Source organism: Stegostoma tigrinum, chromosome 6 (genome assembly GCF_030684315.1).
Source record: "Stegostoma tigrinum isolate sSteTig4 chromosome 6, sSteTig4.hap1, whole genome shotgun sequence".
NCBI classification, from domain to species: domain Eukaryota; kingdom Metazoa; phylum Chordata; class Chondrichthyes; order Orectolobiformes; family Stegostomatidae; genus Stegostoma; species Stegostoma tigrinum.
Window position 1 is genome coordinate 92,635,026 of NC_081359.1, and position 20,491 is coordinate 92,655,516.

Consider the following 20,491-nt stretch of genomic DNA (forward strand, 5'->3'; position numbering starts at 1 on the left):
TCAAAACACAAGCCATTTAGTCCCATTCAATTAGAAACAAAAAAAACTGCGGATGCTGGAATCCAAGGTAGACAAATAGGAGACTGGAAGAACACAGCAAGTCAGGCAGCATCTGGAGGAAAGGAGCAGTGAATATTTCGGGCATTACCCTTCCTCAGTCCTAAAGAAGGGTAATACCCGAAATGTTAGCTGCTCCTTTTCTCCAGACGCTGCCTGGTTTGCTGCGTTCTTCCAGCCTCCTGTTTGTCTACCTAGTCCCATTCATCGATGCCTCTTGTTGCAGGAGATGCATTATTACTAATTAATAAGTTTTATTCATTTTTTAAGTAAAATACATTATTCATTCAGTGCCAGACATAAATCAAAACGGGGCACGACTTACACTGAGGCGGCGACGCCATGAATGACCTCTAACCTACATTGTTTGTCCGTTGTTAAGCACGCGGCGTTACTAGGCGACCGGTGCCGCTAGTGGGCGGAGCTAACGGCCGCGTCTTTTCGTTGTTGTGGTTTACAACTACCATCCCTGATGCAAGCGGCCGAGAGAAAAAAAAGTACTGACCCGAAAGAAGACCCCAGGAAGAGGGCGGGTTAGGAAGAAGGCAAAAACACAAAAAGAAAATAACCGAAACCGTTAGGGCTTTCAGCCCTCTCCTCAAACGCCACACACCAAAAGCGCGGGATTTTCCCCTTCATTCTCCTCTCCACCACAACCATCAGGCAGGATTGTGATTGGTTAGAACGGTCCAGCGACTGCCGTCGGAGAATATCGCTGATTGGTTTAGATCGATACGGCAACGGCGGCCAGTGAGCATCGCTGATTGGCTACTTATCCATCCTCACCCCTTTCCAACCCCCTTCTCTCCTTTCCCCTAACCCCAACCCCGGCGAAACGGGATCGTTTTAGGCGGAGGTGCCGAAGGTTAAGCGGCTTGCTGGCTTTTGTTCATCGCTCAGGAGTTGTCGCTTTACCTGAGCGTTGACGAGTTTGCACCTGTGAAAGGAGGCTCGAGGTTTGTGCTGGTATTCGTTTTAAATGAGATAGTAAGAATCGGTCTCAGTGCATGTCGCACCCCCTCCACCACCTGTCCCGAAAAGCCCCTCAACCCCTTTAGGCTTGCTGGACCGGTGTGGACCGCGGAGATGTTATTTGTTTAAGTTGTTGCTGTGTATGTGCGCAAAGTAGTTTCTGTGTAATAATAGTTTTATAATATTTTGCGTATGTCTCCTGCTCCTGGTGTTTCTCTCCATCTTCACTCCTTGATGTCATAATGCTACGCAGCCTCTGGTACGTGTGACAGCAGCGAGCAGAGTGTTAAATTGAGGGGGGTGCTTTTTTAATATATCCTGGAAATAACGAGATATTTTAAATATATGTATTATATATGATAATAAGGAAGGGGTGGATTCGTTTAAATATATATACATCTATAACCACGGTGCCACACCACCAAAAAACTCACCCAACCTGGAGGACACACGACCAAGCCTCACCGCTCTCCCACCATCATGTCTTCAGAGTTGCCAACGCGCAGATGGAGTTGGGCAGCCTCTGACTTCAAGGTATGTAGCGAGGATAAACAAAACAAGAATGTCGGAATTCGCTTCCACGTGAATCCTTTACTACTTCGAATCAACGAAAAAAGCGTGCTTTAGGAAGTGATAATGGGAACTGCAGTTGCTGGAGAATCCAAGATAACAAAGTGTGAGGCTGGATGAACACAGCAGGCCAAGCAGCATCTCAGGAGCACAAAAGCTGACGTTTCGGGCCTAGACCCTTCATCAGAGAGGGGGATGGGGTGAGGGTTCTGGAATAAAATAGGGAGAGAGGGGGAGGCGGACCGAAGATGGCTTATCTTTAGGAAGTGAATTGATTTTATTTTTAAAAAATCGCTTCTGCAAGACCCTTGCTTCTTTCAAAGTAGTCTCCGAAAACTTATTATTCACACGGTATAACCATTCGTGCGTAAATATGAACCAACATATTTTTAAAAAATCAACAACAGAGTTTGCACAGCATCAATTGAAACAATCGTAAATGCAACTGGTTGCTATAGCAACCGCTTACCCCTCCTGGTTGTTTCTCCAGTATCAAGCAGGTGGGGGAACTTTATCCTCACTGTTTTAAATGGCGATCCTAATTAATTACTGTGGTTAGCAGAATTTCCAATGTATTTAAAATGCTCCTTTTTATGTAAATAAATTTCTAATGTATAGGATACTAAGATGCATTTGTGCGAAAGCAAAGAAGCAATGTTAGGCCTACTTTAAAAATAAAGTTCAGGCTACAGATTAGGAGAAAAAAAGTACACATTTGGATGTGAAAAAGGGTTCAAAAGTAGTTTTAGGGATCATATTGCTGGATTAGTAATTCATCTGAAGTCAAATCCCATGGCAATTTAATATCCTAGAAAGGACAAAACTGGTGATGGTGACCATGTAGCACTTGAGTTCTGTAATTTGCAAGATAGCTCCGTGAATGACGGTTCACTGGATGTTGAGCTCTTCTCTGCAACTCTGGTTTGTATTTGCCAGATTTTTTATTGAAAGCATTTTTGCCCAAACTGAGGTAAAGTTAAAATGTAAGTTTTAAAAACTACATGTGCTGAAGGATGGCTGATATTCTGGCAGTGAGAAGTTTTTTTGTCATAGAAAAAGAAATGATCTTGCCAGGGAAATCTGTGCTTTTTCATAATTGCTCTAGAGAAGATAGTTTGAATCACCTCCTTGGAATAGATGAAACTGCGAGATTATGTCCCTTAATTCTAGACTCTTCAACCAGCTCAAATAGTTCATTTTAATTTACCGTATCTTTTCCTGTTAAATCTTGAACATTCCTTGAACTTGATGAGATTACCCTTTAACTTTCTAAATTCCAGAGCATTCTATCTGAATGCTTCAAAGTGTGGTATGGCAACTGCTCTTCCCAAAACCACAAGAACCCACAGTCATGAATGTAGACCAGACTTCTATCCGTTGACTCTTATATATACTTCCTTTTGCCTTGGGAAAGCAATCAACATAATCAAAGACCCCTCTCATCCTGGTTATACTCTCTCTTTTGTTGGGCTGAAGATATGAAAGTTTGAATATATGTACAAACCCAGTCAAGAACAGCTCCTTCCCAATTGTTATCAGATGTCTGAATGGGTCGCTCGCTCTCTCACTCTCACCCCCCCCCCCCCAACCATCTGATGCACTTTGTATGCTGTATAGCATGAAAAACAACTTTTTTCATTATAACTTGGTACATGTGAAAACAATAAATGAGATCAAATAATTTGTATAATTTCTGTTAATGTAACTGGGCAAGTCTGGGTATCATTATCGTAAATCTGTAGTCTACTCCCTGCAATGCCAATGTATCCTTCCTAATATGCGGTGCCCAAATCTGCTTTCAGTACTCTAAGTGGAGTTTAACCACGGTTAGACATAACTTCTGCATCCTTATACTCCAGTTCTGCAGATATCAAGGCCAGCCTCTATAAACAGCCTTCATTATTTTCTGCACCTGTCAGAGGCATTTTCAAAGTCTATGAATCTGAACCTCGAGTCCCTGGATGTCCACTGTTTAGTTTTATGCCACATAGAAAGTACACTGATCTATCCTGATTTGGGACCTCCTAGTTAGTTATGTGAATTCTGTCTGCCTCAGTTCTGCCCACTTTGTTTTTTAAGAAGGGTGAAAAAGGAAAATCAGGGAATTACAGAACAGTTAGCCTATAGTTATCTATCTGCATCCCTTTTGTAATTTAATGCTATCATTTACACTCTACAGTGCTGACTAACTTTGTCAAGATCAAATTTTAATATGACCTTATATGATTATCCAAGTTGTTAATAACAATGTGAACAATTGAAGCCCTAACACCAATTCTTGGGGAAGACCACTCATCACATCCCACCAATTTGAGTATCTCCCCATTTTTCCCACTTTTCATTTCAACCAGTTTCCAAGTTTTATGTGTAATTTTGCCCACGACTCTGAGTTTCTACCCGAGTTAACAATCTGTTATGTGATTTTATCAAATGCCTTCTGGAAGTCTGTATAAACATCATCCATAGGTATTTCCCTGTCCACAGTCTTTTCTGCTGGGACAGGTTATATCCAAGGATGGTGACAGTGGTATCGGGGATGTTGTCTGTAAGATATGATTCCTTATTGTGTACTTTTTGGGCTGGTGCTTGACTAGTCTGTAAGATGTCTCCCCCAATTTTGTCAGTAACCCCAGTTGTTAGTAAGAGGGCCTTTACAGGATCAACAGGTGTGTGTTTGTCATAATTGATGTCAGGTGGGCTGTCTGGCTTCAGAGTCATACAGCATGGAAACAGACCCTTTGTTCCAACTACTCCATGCTGACCATGTTCCCAAACTAAATTAGTCCCACTTTCCTGCATTTGGCCCATAACCCTTTCCTATTCACTACTTATCCAAATGTCTTTTAAATGCTGTAACTGTACCTGAATCCACCACTTCCTCTGGCAGTCCATGAAACCCTCATCAACCGCAAAAAGTCCTCCGTTAGTCAGCTTTCTAATCTTCAGAGCCATTGAACAAACAGATCAACAGGCCTCTTCTACAAGCTGTGTGTGTAAAACCATCTGCTTTGTGTTCTTTTTTGAACTATGAACTATAAAAGTTTCAAGGAGGGTTTAAAAAAAAAAATTCCCCCCCCCGCCCAGATTGACACTTGACAAACACATGGGAGGCCTCTCTTACAAACAGTGTGGCAAGGGAAAGAAATCTCTCCTTCATATTTTGTTTTGGACTATGACATTCCAAAAAATGATGTAAAATAAAACTTTGTTTTTGATGTATAATAGTCATAAACCCACAAGAAGAGCCTGCAACTCCCACTCTTGTTTATTTTTGCTTTGAGATCTAGTTGTTGACACACTTGAGTTGTTTGCTAGGGTAGTTAAGAGTCAAACATATGACCCTAGACCCACAGTAATATGTAGACCAGACCAGGTAAGGTTGACAGATTTCCTTCACTGAGGACCTTAGTGAACCAGATGAATTTACCTGACAATTGTGGTCATTGTGTGTGAGGCCATGGCCATCATTAGACTTGTAACTTAACTTTAGTTTTTCATTGCTGTGATGGGATTTGGACCTGGATCCCCCGAGCCTTACTTGGGCCTCAGTATTACCAGTCTGTTGATAATACCATGACCTAGTTGCTTTAAAACTTGATGACCGTATGCCCGTAGTGTTATTAGGGACAGAATTCCATGATTTTAAGACAATGATAGTGAAGGAGAACAGTTATTTAGTCAATGTAAATTGGCTGTAATGCAATTGATGAATAGTGGATGCTGTTTGAATAATGCAAACTTGCTACTGTAGAGTAAAGCAATTTTCTATAGCACGCGGTTATGCAAGAATGCAACAATTGCATTATAGGAGAAATATCTGTAGTGATCTTTTTCCAAGTCAAGGTGATGTCTGACTTGGATAAGAACTTTCTGGTAATGAAGTTCACATGGATCTGCTGCCTTTGTAGTTCTAGAGGTTAGCAGTATTTGTGAGGCATGCATTTATATGGTTTTACGATAATGAAAAGGAGTCAAGTAGCCATTTAAATGATCCATCACAGCATTGTTATGATGCAGATAGAAGCCTTTCAGCCTGTTGTCTACATCAACACTCTGAGCATTGACTGAGCAAGTCAGATACAAAAATGAAATCTGGCTTGATAGGTCATGTGTTTGATTGTTATAGTCAATTGGTGTGGGAGTTCATGAAGTACAGGTATTTCTTCTGTAACGTGATAGTTGCGTTCTTGTGTGACCTCGCGCTATAGGAAAATCGCAATACCTGTACAGCAGGAAGTTTGTGTTATCCAAACAACAACACTATTAAGCAATCGTGTTACAGCCAATTTCCATGAATGAAACAGAGATAATGGGAACTGTAGATGCTGGAAAATCCAAGATAACAAAGTGTGGAGCTGGATGAACACAGCAGGCGAAGCAGCATCTCAGGAGCACATTGTGCTCCTGAGACGCTGCTTGGCCTGCTGTGTTCATCCAGCTCCACACTTTGTTATCCCATTAACAAAACATATGCTTTAGTAGAAGTTGCTGTATATTCACGTGAGGTGATGAGTGTTCGTAAACAACAGAGGTTTTAGACAAAAAAAGGGAGAAAAACCAAACAATTTAGATATAGAATAGAGTTTAGAAAGATTTTAACACACATCAAAACAAGGTTTCAACCACTTTCCCAACACCATTGAGTTTAGTGACTCAATCCAAGAAAAGTTAACAAGTTAAATTTATACTCAATAGACTCCTTTCAGCATCTTTTATGTGGAACAAAGGCACATTTTCATAATTTTGAGGTTCTAAATGTTGAAGTAACTGGTACCCCTGAACTGAACTCTACTTCTAGGGGGGAAAAGAAAAATTTTTTTATGAACAGAACTGAAAATAAAACTAATGGCTTTATTCCGTTATTTTTGCTTGTCATAACCCAACAGTATAAACAACTTATCCATTGGCATTTACAGGGTTTGGCTAGGCATTGGCTGAAGCCGTATATATTTTTTTAATTGCGATATGTTTAGGCCACTGTTCCAGAATAACTTTCTGACTTCTTTTAAGAGAACTCGCTGCCTCTATTTAAAAATCCAACTTTCAAAAATGATTCAGTATATACCCTTCACAAGTGCAAACTCTGAGTATCACTTTTTCTTTAAAACATGGAAACAGAACTGTTGGACTAAGAAGCAAAACCATTTGTCAAAACAATCAATTGATCGAACTCTCTGCTGTTATCAGCAGATTCTGTCTATTATAATGTGTTATTAATAGAGGAAGTATTGATGTTTTGACCTGGGATTTTAAACTCTAAATTGTTGGTAGGCAGAGTGGGTAACTGGTGTAACATTACTTTTTTTAAATTTTAATTTATGTTATGACAACAATTTAGAAAATATAAGGGAGAAGGCTAATGTTCTTTTTCGGATAAAACATTGCATTTGGCATATTGAAGGATATGTAATAAAGTATTGTACAATATTTGCGTCTATCTTTATTAATGAGGGTGATGTCTTCAGGCCATCACTATCGCAGTGACCGATGAAGAAAGAATATCAACAGAAATGTTCAGAATTGATAAGGACTAAGTGTTGGATAGACTGTTGGTACTCCAAATTGACAAGATACCAGGACCAGCTGAGATGGAAGGAAGTGAGTGGAAATTTCAGGTGTACTGATCATCTTTTAGTCAGTTATAGTTTTGGGGAGATGGCGGAAGACTAGAGAATTACAAAATTATGGCTGATATCAAGAAAGCTTGTAAGGAGAATCACAGGCCAATTGGTTTAATTTCAGTGATAGGGAGGCTTCTAGAAACAATTATTTGCTCTAGAAGTAATAGTCACATAGAAATTGGGGGATTGCTTTGGAGTCCTTGCATGGAATTATGAAAAGGAAGTGTGCTTGACTAACTTGCTGGAAAGTTTTGAGGAGACAACAACAGTTGATGTGGTCTTCATGAACTTTTAGAAAGCATTTGAGTCAGTGACACATGACAGACTTTTGAGGGAAAATTTATAGGCCATGGAATAAAGGGACAGTAGCAATGTGGATACAAAACTGGCTGAGTGGGAAGTGTAGTCATTATCAAGAATATTTTTTGGACAGGAGGAACATTTGCCATGTGTATGTATGTGTAAACTAGATTTTTTATTTATATATCTATATCTCTGTCTCTCTCTCGGCATGCAGGGCATAATTTCAAAGTTTACAAATGAGATCAAATTTAGAAGAATTATAAACTGTGTGAAGAGGGCAGTGTAGAATTCTGAAAGAATATAGTTAAGCTAGTGGGTGGGCAGGAGGGTGCTAAATCAGGTTCAGAGCAGAGAACTGAGAGACAATGCATTTTGTTAGGAAGAATGTTGAAAGACAATATGAAATAGGGAATGCAGGAGGAGAGGGACCTAGATGTATATGTGCATGGATCATTGAAGGTGGCAGGAGAAGTGAAAAGAGCATTTTCTAAAACAAATGCACTCAGTATCATGAGCTATATTACTAGAAGTGTAGTACAAGAGTAAGGAAATTGTGATTGGTTGGCTTGCTGAGCTGGTTCACTGTTCTGCAGATGTTTCATTACCCTGCTGGCTAACCTCATCAGTGCAGCCTCTGAAGCACAGATGTGTTTTCCCGCCTGGTTTTTAAACTCTGGAGTCCGTTGAGCTGGATTGCCTCACTTCCGGTTTTTCTTTGTAGCGGAGTGTATATGGGGTTGAGTTCTATGTGTTTATTGATGGCTTTCTTTTTGGAGTACCAGGCTTCTAGGAATTCCCATGCCTGTCTCTGCTTTGCTTGTCACAGGATTTTGGTGTTGCCCCAGTTGAATCGGTGGTTCTCCTTCTCCATCTGGATTGAGATGAGTGAGTATTGGTCGTGTCTTTCTGTAGCCAATTGGTGTTCATGTACCTTTGTTAATTTCCTTCTTGTTTTTCCAATGTAATGTTTGTCACAGTGCCCGCAGGGAATCTTATAGATGACATTGGTCATGTCTATAGTGGGAAGTGGGTCTTTGGTTTGGGTGAGCAGTTGTTGTAAGGTTAATGTGGGTTTGTGTGCCAATCTGATGCCCAGAGGTCATAGGAGTCTTGTGGTTAGTTAAGATGTATTCCAGCTCAACGGACCCCAGAGTTTAAAAACCAGATGGGAAAACACATCAGCTCTTCATCGGAGACTGCGCTGATGATGTTACCCAGCAGGGTAATGAAATGTCTGCAGCACAGTAAACCATCTCGGCGAGCCAACCAACCACAGCACCCACAACCCGAGCTACAGATCTACTGCAAAACCGTAGAGTAAGGAAATTATGTTGAACTCTAATGTAAGGTGCTTGTTAGACCTCATCTGGACCATCTCGTACATTGTTGCAATATGGGAAAGATGTGAATGCAGGAGCAATTTACATGAATTGTTCCAGGGATGAGGAACTTCAGTTATGAGGATAGATTGAAGAAGTCAGGACCCTTTTTCTTTGAGAAGGAGGCAAGGAGGGGATCTGTTCAAGGGCTCTCAAAATTATGAGCATCTAGAAAGTGAATAGACAGGAATTGTTCACATTTGTAAAAGTGACAGAAATGAGAGAGCAGAGATTAAGACTGATTTGCAAAAGGAGGAAATGTGATGTGAAGTTAAAAAACATTTTCACACAATGAATATTTAGTACATAGAATACACTACTTGCCTCTACCATATTTCCAAGTACAATTGATGTATCCAAGAGGACATTGGATATTTATTTGGATATAAATAATGTGCAAGGAAATGGAATAAAGCAGGAGATTGTACTAGTAATGGTGCTCATTTGAAAAGCCTGTGTGAACATGATTGGCTGAATAGCTTCCTGCATCGTATGTCTCTCTTTATTCTTCTGTAATTTTCAAAATAGTAATCTATTACAGCAGTTATCATTCACAAACTATTCTCATGGCCGCAATAGTCCTATCTTCCATATCTATGCTACTCAGAATTTCCACAAGATTCAGTAGAATTGTCTCCACAAATAACATTTAAATTAATTAATCACCATTTTGTCATTTTATAAATTGCAATAACGTGCAAATTACCAAAAGACTCCTTATTGGTATTTTCTCTAATTTACAGCTACTACAGAGAACACCATCAAATCCCTCTTTCATTCTTTCACAGGATGTAGCTAAGACAGCAGACACAGTCCAACTTTAATTCCCCTTGAATGTAGTGATGGTGAGGTGCCTTCTGGGAATGCTAACAATCTATGGTGGTGTAGAAAGACATTCAGTGCTGTTAGGATATGAGTTCCGGGATTTTTATCCCACTGACAGAAGAAATGACAATTTATTTCCATGGGGAGATAGTGTGAGAGCTGGAGGGAAGTTTGCGGGTGTTCCTGTATACATGTTGCCCTTGTTCTTTTCAGTGGTAGAAATCCTGAGTTTGACAAGAGCTGTTGCAGTGCTGTAACATTCTTTAAAAGTATTGTTTTGAAAGCAAATGAAGACCTTTTTTAATACAACTACTTTATTTATAATTACATTAAGTTACTGAAACTCAGCTTTTCTGCTCCTCTGATGCTGCCTGGCCTGTTGTGTTCCTCCAGCTCCACACTGTTATCTCTGACTCTAGCATCGGCAGTTCTTACTATCTCCGTGTAATTTAACAGGCTGACTTGTTTTCTTTTCTCTTCTGTCCTTCTCATCCACAGGAGAGTGCAGGAAAGGGAAGAGACCTTCTGAGTCACAGCGTTTCATCCGAGGCAGGCCCTGAAATCACAGGAGCTAAAGACAGAAATAAAACTAGACAAGATCATAACCTTCAGCTAAATTATCAGGTGATTTGTTTGGGAAAAACTTCTCATAAATGCACAGCTTTGTCCAGCAAATTGTGTTTATCACGCAAATTATGGAATAATTTTGAGCACTTCCAGTTTTAAGAAAGATTAAAAGAATCAAATTAGCAGAATTTAATTTGGAGGACAAGTTCATGGAGTGCATTTAAGGCAGTTTTCAAGGATGGCATGTTAAAGAATCAAATAGAATGCAGGCTTTTTTTCGATCTATTACTGTGTACGGAGATGGGGTTCATTAACTCTAATAGAAAAATAGCATCTGGTAATGAATGATCAAATATTCGATTGAATACAACCCTCAATACAAATGGGTGACAGGAAATTTTGCCCGGAAACTCTCAAAGATCTAGTTAGCATTTAATCAAGGGTGCAACTATTTGGAGGAAAAAAAAATGACTTAGCATGTAGGAGAGACAGAATTTCAGAGGCTACCCCTCTAATTATTTAAGACTGCATAAACCTGAGTTCTGTTAACCTTCCATCTTGAAAAGGGAAACTAGGTTGGGTGTTTAAAAAGAATGAAAAGATTCAGTTGAGTTGATACTCAAAAGCCATTTCCTCAAATGTGGAAAAGCAGAATCCAAATCTTAAAATTTTAACTTCACTCTTCAGGAAGGAAATTGGGGACCAGCTTTCTCATAAAGGATAATGGAATTTCCTACCCAACAACACACACACACACTGCTAAGACAACTGGAGTTTTTTAGGATTATGATTAATTAGATTATAGTGTTTTAAAATATTGAGTAACTATAGAACAAAGGGGAGTAAATAGAATTAATATGCTATAATCCAATTAAATGGTGGAGCAGCAATCTTACTCTAAATAGGTGAAATTTAACAGTGGCAAATCCAAATCTGCATTCATCCCCACTTTAAAAGTACTGTTGTCTAATTAGATTTGCACATATGCATGTTGACTGGCATCTGATGTTATACACAATGTTACTTAACAACAGTTGCAAATCATTCTAGACATGGTTGCATTGTTTCCTCCTTTATTTCTTACAGCAGAAAAAAATTAAAGTGAAATTTGATAGAGTTTAAAGCCCTTTTGGAGGGCTTTGCTCATTAGATTGGAAGAAACTGTGTCCAGCAGCAGGAATACAAATTAAGTTTGCTGGCAAAATAACTAGTGAGGCGATGAAACATTTTCATGCACTGAGTTTAGATTTTGTGTGAGTGTGTGACAAATGAATACTTATTTCGAAGAGCTGGCACAGGCTGTCAAACCCCACATCATTTATTTTAAATTTTGCTCCCTTGAATCTGGGACCTGTCAGCCTGCAGCTCCATCAGTTTGCCCAGTATCGCTTCCCAAGTGACTGTAATTTCACGAGGTCTTCCTCTTGCCTTCATAGTTGGTCTTGATGTACAGCTATTGCTGGAATAGTTCTTGTATCTCCCTTCCTTTTTATAGGGCTGAATATTCCTAAACTTCGGCTATGTGTTAATTTCGGGGAGTTTCATTGAGTGAGAGTTTTTTTTCAATAAACTATAGTGAGTTTAACCATGTGGTTTTAAGCTGTATACATCAGCTTCCTTCAGTGGCTCTCACCCACTCTATCTCTCCAAACCAACAAGTTGTCCTACTTTGTGCTTCCTTCTCACTAAGTTGGAACACATCACTTTTGTCACACCTGGTAACATAACACTTGCAGGTAAAGCAGCCAATTGTGTCTCAGTCAGTGCCCTTTTCTAATTCCAGGGGAAGACAGTCCACAATATGGCTGAACTGTCCAAGACAATTGGTGGGGATGACGTTTTTTCTCCTCAACCCATTGTTGGACCCTTGAACTCTAGACTGCTCTCATGGGGATGCCAAGTTGTCTGCGTTCCAAAGTTAAAGATTTATTGTGATGAGCTACAGAGATCTTTTTATTGCCTCCACTTTGAACGTATACTTAACACATTCAAGCTTCTAATCTTATTGCACAAATCATTCCCTCTATTGTCTTTTGCAAGCAGGTATCACAACTTCCAAGTATCATTCTTCTGCAAGGGGACTGCACCTCCAGCAAACAGTTTCTCCTCCTATGAGGAAGAAACCCCAGATCGTTCAGAGGGGGCATTAGCAAGGCTGTCTCCTGCACTCTCCACTAGCTCAGAATCTTTCACCTCAGAGGATACTTTATCAAGATTAGACTCTGGAATGTATTCTAATGAGCACATCACCAGCACATCTCTACAGCTGGCCAAGGAAGAAACATTGATCTTTGGCATTTAGGACTATCAGAGACCAAGTGTCTGTTCATCCCAAGAAGGAGGAGTGCTGTGGTGTTGGCTGTTAATAATTTAGTTAAAATGCAGCAAGCAATTTTGTTGGAGAGAGTTGAAAGAGTCAACCAGTGCTATCTCTTCCGTGCTGCCTCTGGCACACGTGCATCAGCCTACTTCTGTGGACAGGTTGTCGGCCGTGATTGAAGAGCCATGTCCAGCAGAATGTTCACTGACAGCTGGAGATGTGTGTAGATCTTTACTCCAGCGCAATGCAGTCAGCATCACTGGCAATTTAGTGGATGAGAAACCTTGCCGTCTGTCTGGCTGCCCCTTCTTCTCAAGGAAATAGTCAGAAAAGTCACATGACACCAGGTTGTAGTCCAAAAGGTTTATTTGAAATCACAAGCTTTCTGAGTGCTGCTCCTTCACTTGACAAAGGAGCCAGCTACCTGTAGTCCAACTCTGGACCCTTGTGGCCCTGCTGGCAAAATGGGCTGCTCTGTATCTGTGCTTTGCCTTTGTCGAGGTTTAGTTAAAGGAATCATCAGATGTGGTTGGAAAGTATAGCCCTCGCCTCCTAGCAGCTATCGTTGAGGTATCTGTCTCTTAAACATAAGCAGGAATCTGAGATTTATTGAAGCTGTAAGCATCATGGCAGCTTCCAGGGTACTTGGTGCAGATCACAGATGACCAGGAGATTGACCAAACAGAAGCTTTTCCTCTGAATGAAGTCAGCGATCTTATGAGGGGGCATACCCAAGACTGTCTTTCTTAAAAAAAAGAAGTTGCCCCTTGTGTCCTTTTTTTGTCTTTCTCCTCTCACCTTAGAAATATACCCCCTAGTTTTGAGCACACCCACCCTAGGGAATAGACCCTTGTTATTCACCTTATTTAGCCCCTCGTGATTTTTATAAAACCCCTATAAAGATCACCCCTTGACGTTTTCCAGCCTTTTTTAAAAAAAAAATCACAAACCTCCATTCCCAGCAGCATCTTAGTAAATATTCTTTGCACCCTCTTCAGTATAATATATCCTTCATATAATAGGGCAACCAAAATGCATGCAATACTCCAGAAGAGGCCTCACCAATATCCTTTACAACCTCAACATGATGTCCCAAGTCCTATACTCAGTGCACTGACCAATGAAGATAAGTGTGCTAAACACCTTGTTAACCACCCGTTCTACCTGTGTTTCAAATTCAAAGAATTATGTACCTGAACCACTAGGTCTCTCTGTTCCACAACACTATCCAGAGCCCCACCATTAATTGTATAAGGTTCTCAGAAGAAATTGTCTCTCATCACCAGCTCTCAATGGGAAAGCCTTATTTTAAAATTATTTCCCTTCACGGGGAAATTGAAAACTTTCTTTCAGCATCTATCCTGTCAAAGCTGCTCAAAATCTTATGTATCGATAAGCTCAACTTTCACTGATAAATAACTGACATCTTTAAAATGATATCCCATTGTAAAATACTGTAAGTACCATGCTGACTTGCCATGGCGGGGGGGAAAAAAAGAACAATTTATCATTTTAATTCAACAAACATATCAAACTTAAGTCTGCAAGATTAGCAACGTAAATGGCAGATGTTTGATTTATACACCAATTTAAAGTTTGGCTTTGGGCATCGATTTCAATCTGCGAGGGACAGATGTTGGAGAAAACAGAAATTCTCAGATGGTAAAGGAAAAGGAGATAACATTGAAGATAGTAAAGAGCGTTTACCACAGGGTGAAAAGGAAACATGAAGGGGAAAGAAGCAAAAAAGCTCAGGTGCTTTCACTGTAATAAGGTAAGCCACATGAAGTTGTAGTGTTGATAGTTTAGAAAAAATACTGGGAAGATGGATGTGGGAAAACGGGATAAGTTCATCAGTTTTGTTGAATTGGGAAAGGAAATTACAATAGAAGCAAAAGCCTGCAAACTGTACAACTTGACCAGCGATTGATTGAGAAGAAAGTGCCATGTCTCTTTAAACTGGAAAAATGAACTTGCAAACAGCAAAATTACAAATATACAATTGAGTTGCAGTTGGGAGCAGCAATAAGCTTCTTTTAGCTTCCCATTTGCTACTGCAATGAAAGTGATGATATTGCATTTGAAGGGCACATATCAGAAAATGTAAGTCAGGTTAACTATGCATCAATTAGACATCTTTAATCCGTTAATGAAGTTTACTTGTGTGAGTAAGGTCCACTTGGGTATGCCACTAGTAACATAGCTGTAGTGTATGAATAAAGTATGTTTTGTTTCAAGACTTGCATTTCGATTGGTCAAACTACATCTGGAATGCAACGCCTGGCACTTGCCTTTAAAATAAAAAAAATGGGGTTTAGGCTGTCATCTTGTATTTTTGAGGAAGTTTGGTCTGATCCGTAATATCTTCAAAGAAGTATTTGAGAAATAATTGGATAAAGAGAATGCAGTGATTTGAGGGAGGGGGACTAACTGAATTGCCCTTTTTGACAGAGAGTTAGCATAGACTTGATGTGCCTTCTGTGCTGCCTATTCTATGGTCTATAGCCTTGTCCTGTTGGGACAAGTAGGAATGAATCTGTAGTGGATAGTAGACAAAAGTACTACAAAGTAAAACCAAGAGAACTGTGGGTGATGGAAATCAGAAATACTACGATTGCTGGAAAAGCTTAGCATACCTGGCAGCATCTGTGGAGAGAAATTAGAGTTAATATTTTGGGTTCAGGGACCCTTCCTTACTGAACCTGAAATGTTAACTCTGATTTCTTTAAAGGTACTAAAAACTTCTATAACCAATAAATTGTTGCATTGTATATTGTCATGTCATGTATTTAACTTGGAGATGGGGGCAGGTAATTCATGAGAAAAAGGAAGTAACTAACTTAATTATGCTTTCAGGTTGAGCAGCTGGAGAAGACAAATTGTACTCTGGAGAGACATATCCATGGCTTGTTGCAAAGTAAAGATGATGTGTCTGACCAAGTGAAGAAGCTGACCAACAGAAACCAGGAGCTCTCCAAGGAACTTAATGACATCAATCGATTAGCTGAGAAACTTGAAAAGGATAAGGAATTGGCACTCTCTGTTGCTTGTAATGAAATAAAGATAGCTGAGGTGGGTTAGAATGTATCCACATAATAGATTTTGCTTTAAACCTTTTTATAACAAAGGAAAATCCATTGCTACTTTTAATAGTATAGTTGTGGCTTCAATTCAAAACTTGGAAATGGTGTTTTGTTCACTTTTTAGAAATTGTATACCATTTGAATATTAAACTAGCAACCAACAGCAGTGGATATATCTGTAATCCTGGTATGCACTGTTATTATGCTATAGATATTGATTTTTAAAAATCTTAAAATATTTTTGCACTCTTAAAATTAAGTTCGGGGTAACCATCTAACCATCTATGGCTGTAAATGTTTAAATTAATCGTTGAAAAGACTTCATGTCTGGGTGTGGCACAAGTGCACTTCTGAAATTGTAAATCAGAGAATGCTACTGATTTCATTATATTGACAAATGGATTGAGCTGAAAGTTCCTGGGACTAGAATGCTTGAATCTCAATAATGGAATAAAGATTTGTATTCAATGCAGGGTTACCCTGACTTACATTTTCTGATATTTGCCCTTCAAATGCAATGTCATTTGTTTACATTGCAGTAGGAAGTGGGAGCAGTGATAAGATGATTTCCAAAATCATCCCAATTGGTATTCATAATGATATAGTTGCAATTTTGCTGTTCGCAAATTTATTTTTCCGTTTTGTAGTTATCATTTTTTTCCCGCTCATGCAACAATTATAGGGCCTTGTCATTTGCATAGATGGGAATTCTTCTTAAAAAAAAACCTGCAGATGCTGGAGATCTGAAACAAAATTAGAAATTACTGGAGAAACTCGGCATCTTTAGGAAGAAAGCCGAGTTAACATTTCAAGTCTGGTGATTCTTCATCAGCAATCTCTATTTTTGATTGGGAATCCTCACCTGCTAGAAGCCGGAAGATGAGACATCCAGTACACCATCTTAGTCACATCTGAGGAACTTCATCTTTGTTTGTTATACTTCACTAGAGGTGCTGTTATGGAACTTTGCCGTAGCTCAGCCAAACCTCCATAACTCATGAAAGACTGAAATATCTCTGCCTACAGCAGTAAAGTTACTGCTGTCTTAAACTTTTGATGTTACTGGTTTCTTTTGAAGCTGCCCTCAAAAAAGGTGTACCAATTAAGTGACGCCACTCTGGCCCTGATGCATACTTCCTAGTCGCCTATTGCATTATTTGCTGAGTTTGATATTTCATTACTTTTTCAAAGGTTAACAACTATAAGTTGGATCATTGCACCTTTTTCAGAATGTTTGGGTTCTTTAAATGTGCACGGCTTCTCAGTATTCCCAGACATGCAGTCTCCATTGATTGTAGTAATGTAGCCAGGTTGGCTTCTTTCATCAACAATTTAGTAATAATTGAGTGCAAGGGGGCTTTTATTCCTTCAATGTCTAGGTTATATGTGACCGGCAGATCATAATTAAGTAAGTAGGTAGATGCTGGGTTCCCTGAAAGTAACTAATGATGACTTTACTTTCTATTACACACTTGTCCCATAATGTGACTTAGATTCTGGGTGACCAGTGATCCCTTTCTATTATGAGTGGATCATACTACTATTGAATCCACAAATTTATAGACGGAAAATCTATTGAGGCATGTCTCTGTGATAAGCAAATAGGCTGTAATAAAGTTTCCTCTGTGTAGATGATTCAGGTGGTTCATCCCCAATAGGGGTATTGAAGATAATCTACCTTGTATGCGTTTCCAATGTGAAAAAATCCTGATCTTTGCCACCCACAGATTTTCTTTTCTGCCTTAAGCTTCATACCACGCTCAAATTTTGAGCTAGACCAGTCTAATGCATTTCCTTTTCTGCTAGTTGAGAATCTTACTAATGAGGTCTCCAATATTGCCTATGCAAGTCTACTTTCTTCACTCAGTAGGTTTTGGGATTTTTTTTATGTTTTTAGTTCGTGCCCTGGATTGCTGATAATGCTAATCTTTTAAATACCTTGAAAACTTCATGTAGAATTTGATCTGACTTTGAGTTCTCCTGTAGTTATCTGTTTGCTGTACATTGTGCAAAATTGCAAGTGGTCTGAAGACTGCTAACCTTCAGATCTAGAAAGTGCCCAGTCCAACAAAAAATAAGTTGGAAAGACAAAGTATCTCAAAACTCTGAACCATGAACTAAAGGATGGACTGAGCCACTAGTCTTTCACCTCTTGGATCTAAACTGGTACCAAAATCCTGTTCATACTGATGGGTTGGAAATCCAGTTGTAAAAATCTAATGTGAACTGGAGAAACCGGAAGGCAAAGTACAGGGCTATTGGCAAGATTCTTAGCAGTGTAGATGAGCAGAGAGATCTCGGTGTCCATGTACATAGATCCTTGAAAGTTGCCACCCAGGTTGACAGGGCTGTTAAGAAGGCATACAGTGTTTTAGCTTTTATTAATAGAAGGATCGAGTTCCGGAACCAAGAGGTTATGGTGAAGCTGTACAAAACTCTGGTGCGGCCGCACTTGGAGTATTGTGTGCAGTTCTGGTCACCGCATTATAAGAAGGATGTGGAAGCTTTGGAAAGGGTGCAGAGGAGATTTACTAGGATGTTGCCTGGTATGGAGGGAAGGTCTTACGAGGAAAGACTGAGGGACTTGAGGCTGTTTTCATTAGAGAGAAGAAGGTTGAGAGGTGACTTAATTGAAACATATAAAATAATCAGAGGGTTAGATAGGGTGGATAGGGAGAGCCTTTTTCCTAGGATGGTGACGGCGAGCACGAGGGGCATAGCTTTAAATTGAGGCGTGTAAGATATAGGACAGATGTCAGAGGTAGTTTCTTTACTCAGAGTAGTAAAGGAATGGAACGCTTTGCCTGCAACGGTAGTAGATTCGCCAACTTTAGGTACATTTAAGTCGTCATTGGATAAGCATTTGGACATACATGGAATAGTGTAGGTTAGACGGGCTTGAGATTGGTATGACAGGTCGGCACAACATCGAGGGCTGAAGGGTCTGTACTGTGCTGTAATGTCTATGTTCTATATCTTTATGTATACCTTCCTCTGTCCGAAAAACGCTGCTCCTTCCATTGGAGTGCTTCTGTGGCTTCAGTTGAGGATTCCCCTTCTGCACCCACCCCAATTCCATAAAGAAACTGATTGACATGACCCTCAATTGTCTGACCTATCTCTCCTCACTTAGCTTATCCCTTCCCCCTCCATCATCTCGGATCAACAGTAGGGTTTCCCTTGTCCTCACTTTCCACCCCATCAGTCCCTGCATTCGAAGGATTATACTCCCATCATTTCTACCACCTCCAGCAGGATACTACCACCAAACACACATTCCCCTCCCCACTGTCCGAATTCCCTGTGGATGTTCCCTCTGCAACATGCTGGTCCACTTCTCGAGCACATCTAATGCATCATCACTCCTCCATGACACCTTTGCATGCAATTTCAGAAGGCAAAGCATCTGCCCACTTACCATTATTATCTGAGGTCACAAACACTCCTTCCAGATGAAGCAGCATTTAATTTGTTACTTTTTTCAATCTAGCCTAGTGCGTTTGTTGCTCACAATGTGGTCTCCTTTCCATTTGCAAGACTGAATACATACTGAATGACCTCTTTGGAGTACTACTGCTGCCTTGAAGGGAGTGACCCTAACCTTCCAGTTACTTGACATTTCAATCAACCACCCTGCTCCCAAAATAGCATTTCTGACATTGGCATGCTGCAGTGTTCCAATGAAGTGCAACACAAGCTGCAGGAATGATGCCTCATTTGCTATGTGGGCACTTTACTATCTCGAGGACTCGACTGAATTTCACAAGTTCACAGCATGACCGCTGTCCATTTTTCTTACATTTCCTACGCATTTGCTCATGTCTAATCTGTTGCCGTTGCCTTTGCCTTTGCTCTCAGCATAGCAGACCTATTTTGTCAGTTGCACCTTATTTTATGCTCATTTTACATAACCATTACTCCTTTACCACCATTAGCCATCCAATTGTTTTTTGCTCTTGGCACCTTCTGTTTGTTCCGCTTGGTCCTGCTTCTCTTCTATCGACACTATGGAATATTACCATTTTCCAGCTCCTTTTCATTTATGAAGAAGAGTAATATTTTCTCTCTCCATAGGTACTACCAGATCTGCTTAGCTTCTCCAGCATTTCGTGTTTTCATTTTGGATTTCTAGCATCCATAGCACGTTTGCTTTTGCTATCTTCTGGTGACGTAGATGTGAATTGCACTCTTTCTTGGATTTTTAATTCAGAAATCTTTTTTGATACGAAAAGAGATACGTGAGAAATCTGGTCAACTGATGATCTTGTAATGCCTGTGTACATTGTGTAAAGTCCTATCTGGGCCACTAATGTCCTTTTAGGTACATATTCAGTCATCTTAAACTGTCCTGGCCTCCAGTTAATTTCTAACCTTCAGCAATGTGGTCAACTCTTACCCTTTGAGCAATTAGGCATAGGCAAATAAAAACAGCAAAATGAGTACACTGTAAACATTTTTAGAATCTTTGTGGAGGTGAGGTCTTGCTCTATCTGTGGAAAACTTCCTCCAAAATGATTGAAGAGCTGACTGTCTTCAACTGTCCCATGCTTACAAACCTCAGAACAGGTGCCTGAATTCTCTCAGTTTTGAGAAGTTTCATGGAGAGTTTCCTTCTGTGGACCCTAACAAGTTTTCTCACACAGTTTTACACTGCTCACCTCATTAAATAAGTAACCTGCATACATGTCATTGCTGTAACGCTATCTAAGCAGTAGACGCACTTGTGGTGCTGGAGCTTTCCAGCATTTATGCCCCCAGTGCCATGTGCTACTTCTAGCTGAGCGCTATTTCAGA

General features: G+C 39.9%; 1 protein-coding gene across 2 annotated transcripts in view; it reads left to right on the forward strand.

Moving 5' to 3' along the window:
• The first annotated feature begins 1,474 nt into the window (after window positions 1-1,474).
• The window catches only part of tsga10 (testis specific, 10), a 111,890-nt gene continuing 92,873 nt past the window's right edge, over window positions 1,475-20,491 (forward strand). The window contains exons 1-3 of one of the 2 annotated variants that reach the window (XM_059646764.1): window positions 1,475-1,563; window positions 10,226-10,351; window positions 15,471-15,686. In XM_059646764.1, the coding sequence (XP_059502747.1) occupies window positions 1,510-1,563; window positions 10,226-10,351; window positions 15,471-15,686 (396 nt within the window). In that variant the 5' untranslated portion in view covers window positions 1,475-1,509. Of the gene's footprint in view, window positions 1,564-10,225; window positions 10,352-15,470; window positions 15,687-20,491 lie in introns of those variants that run through there. The other variant, XM_059646765.1, reaches the window with a different exon arrangement.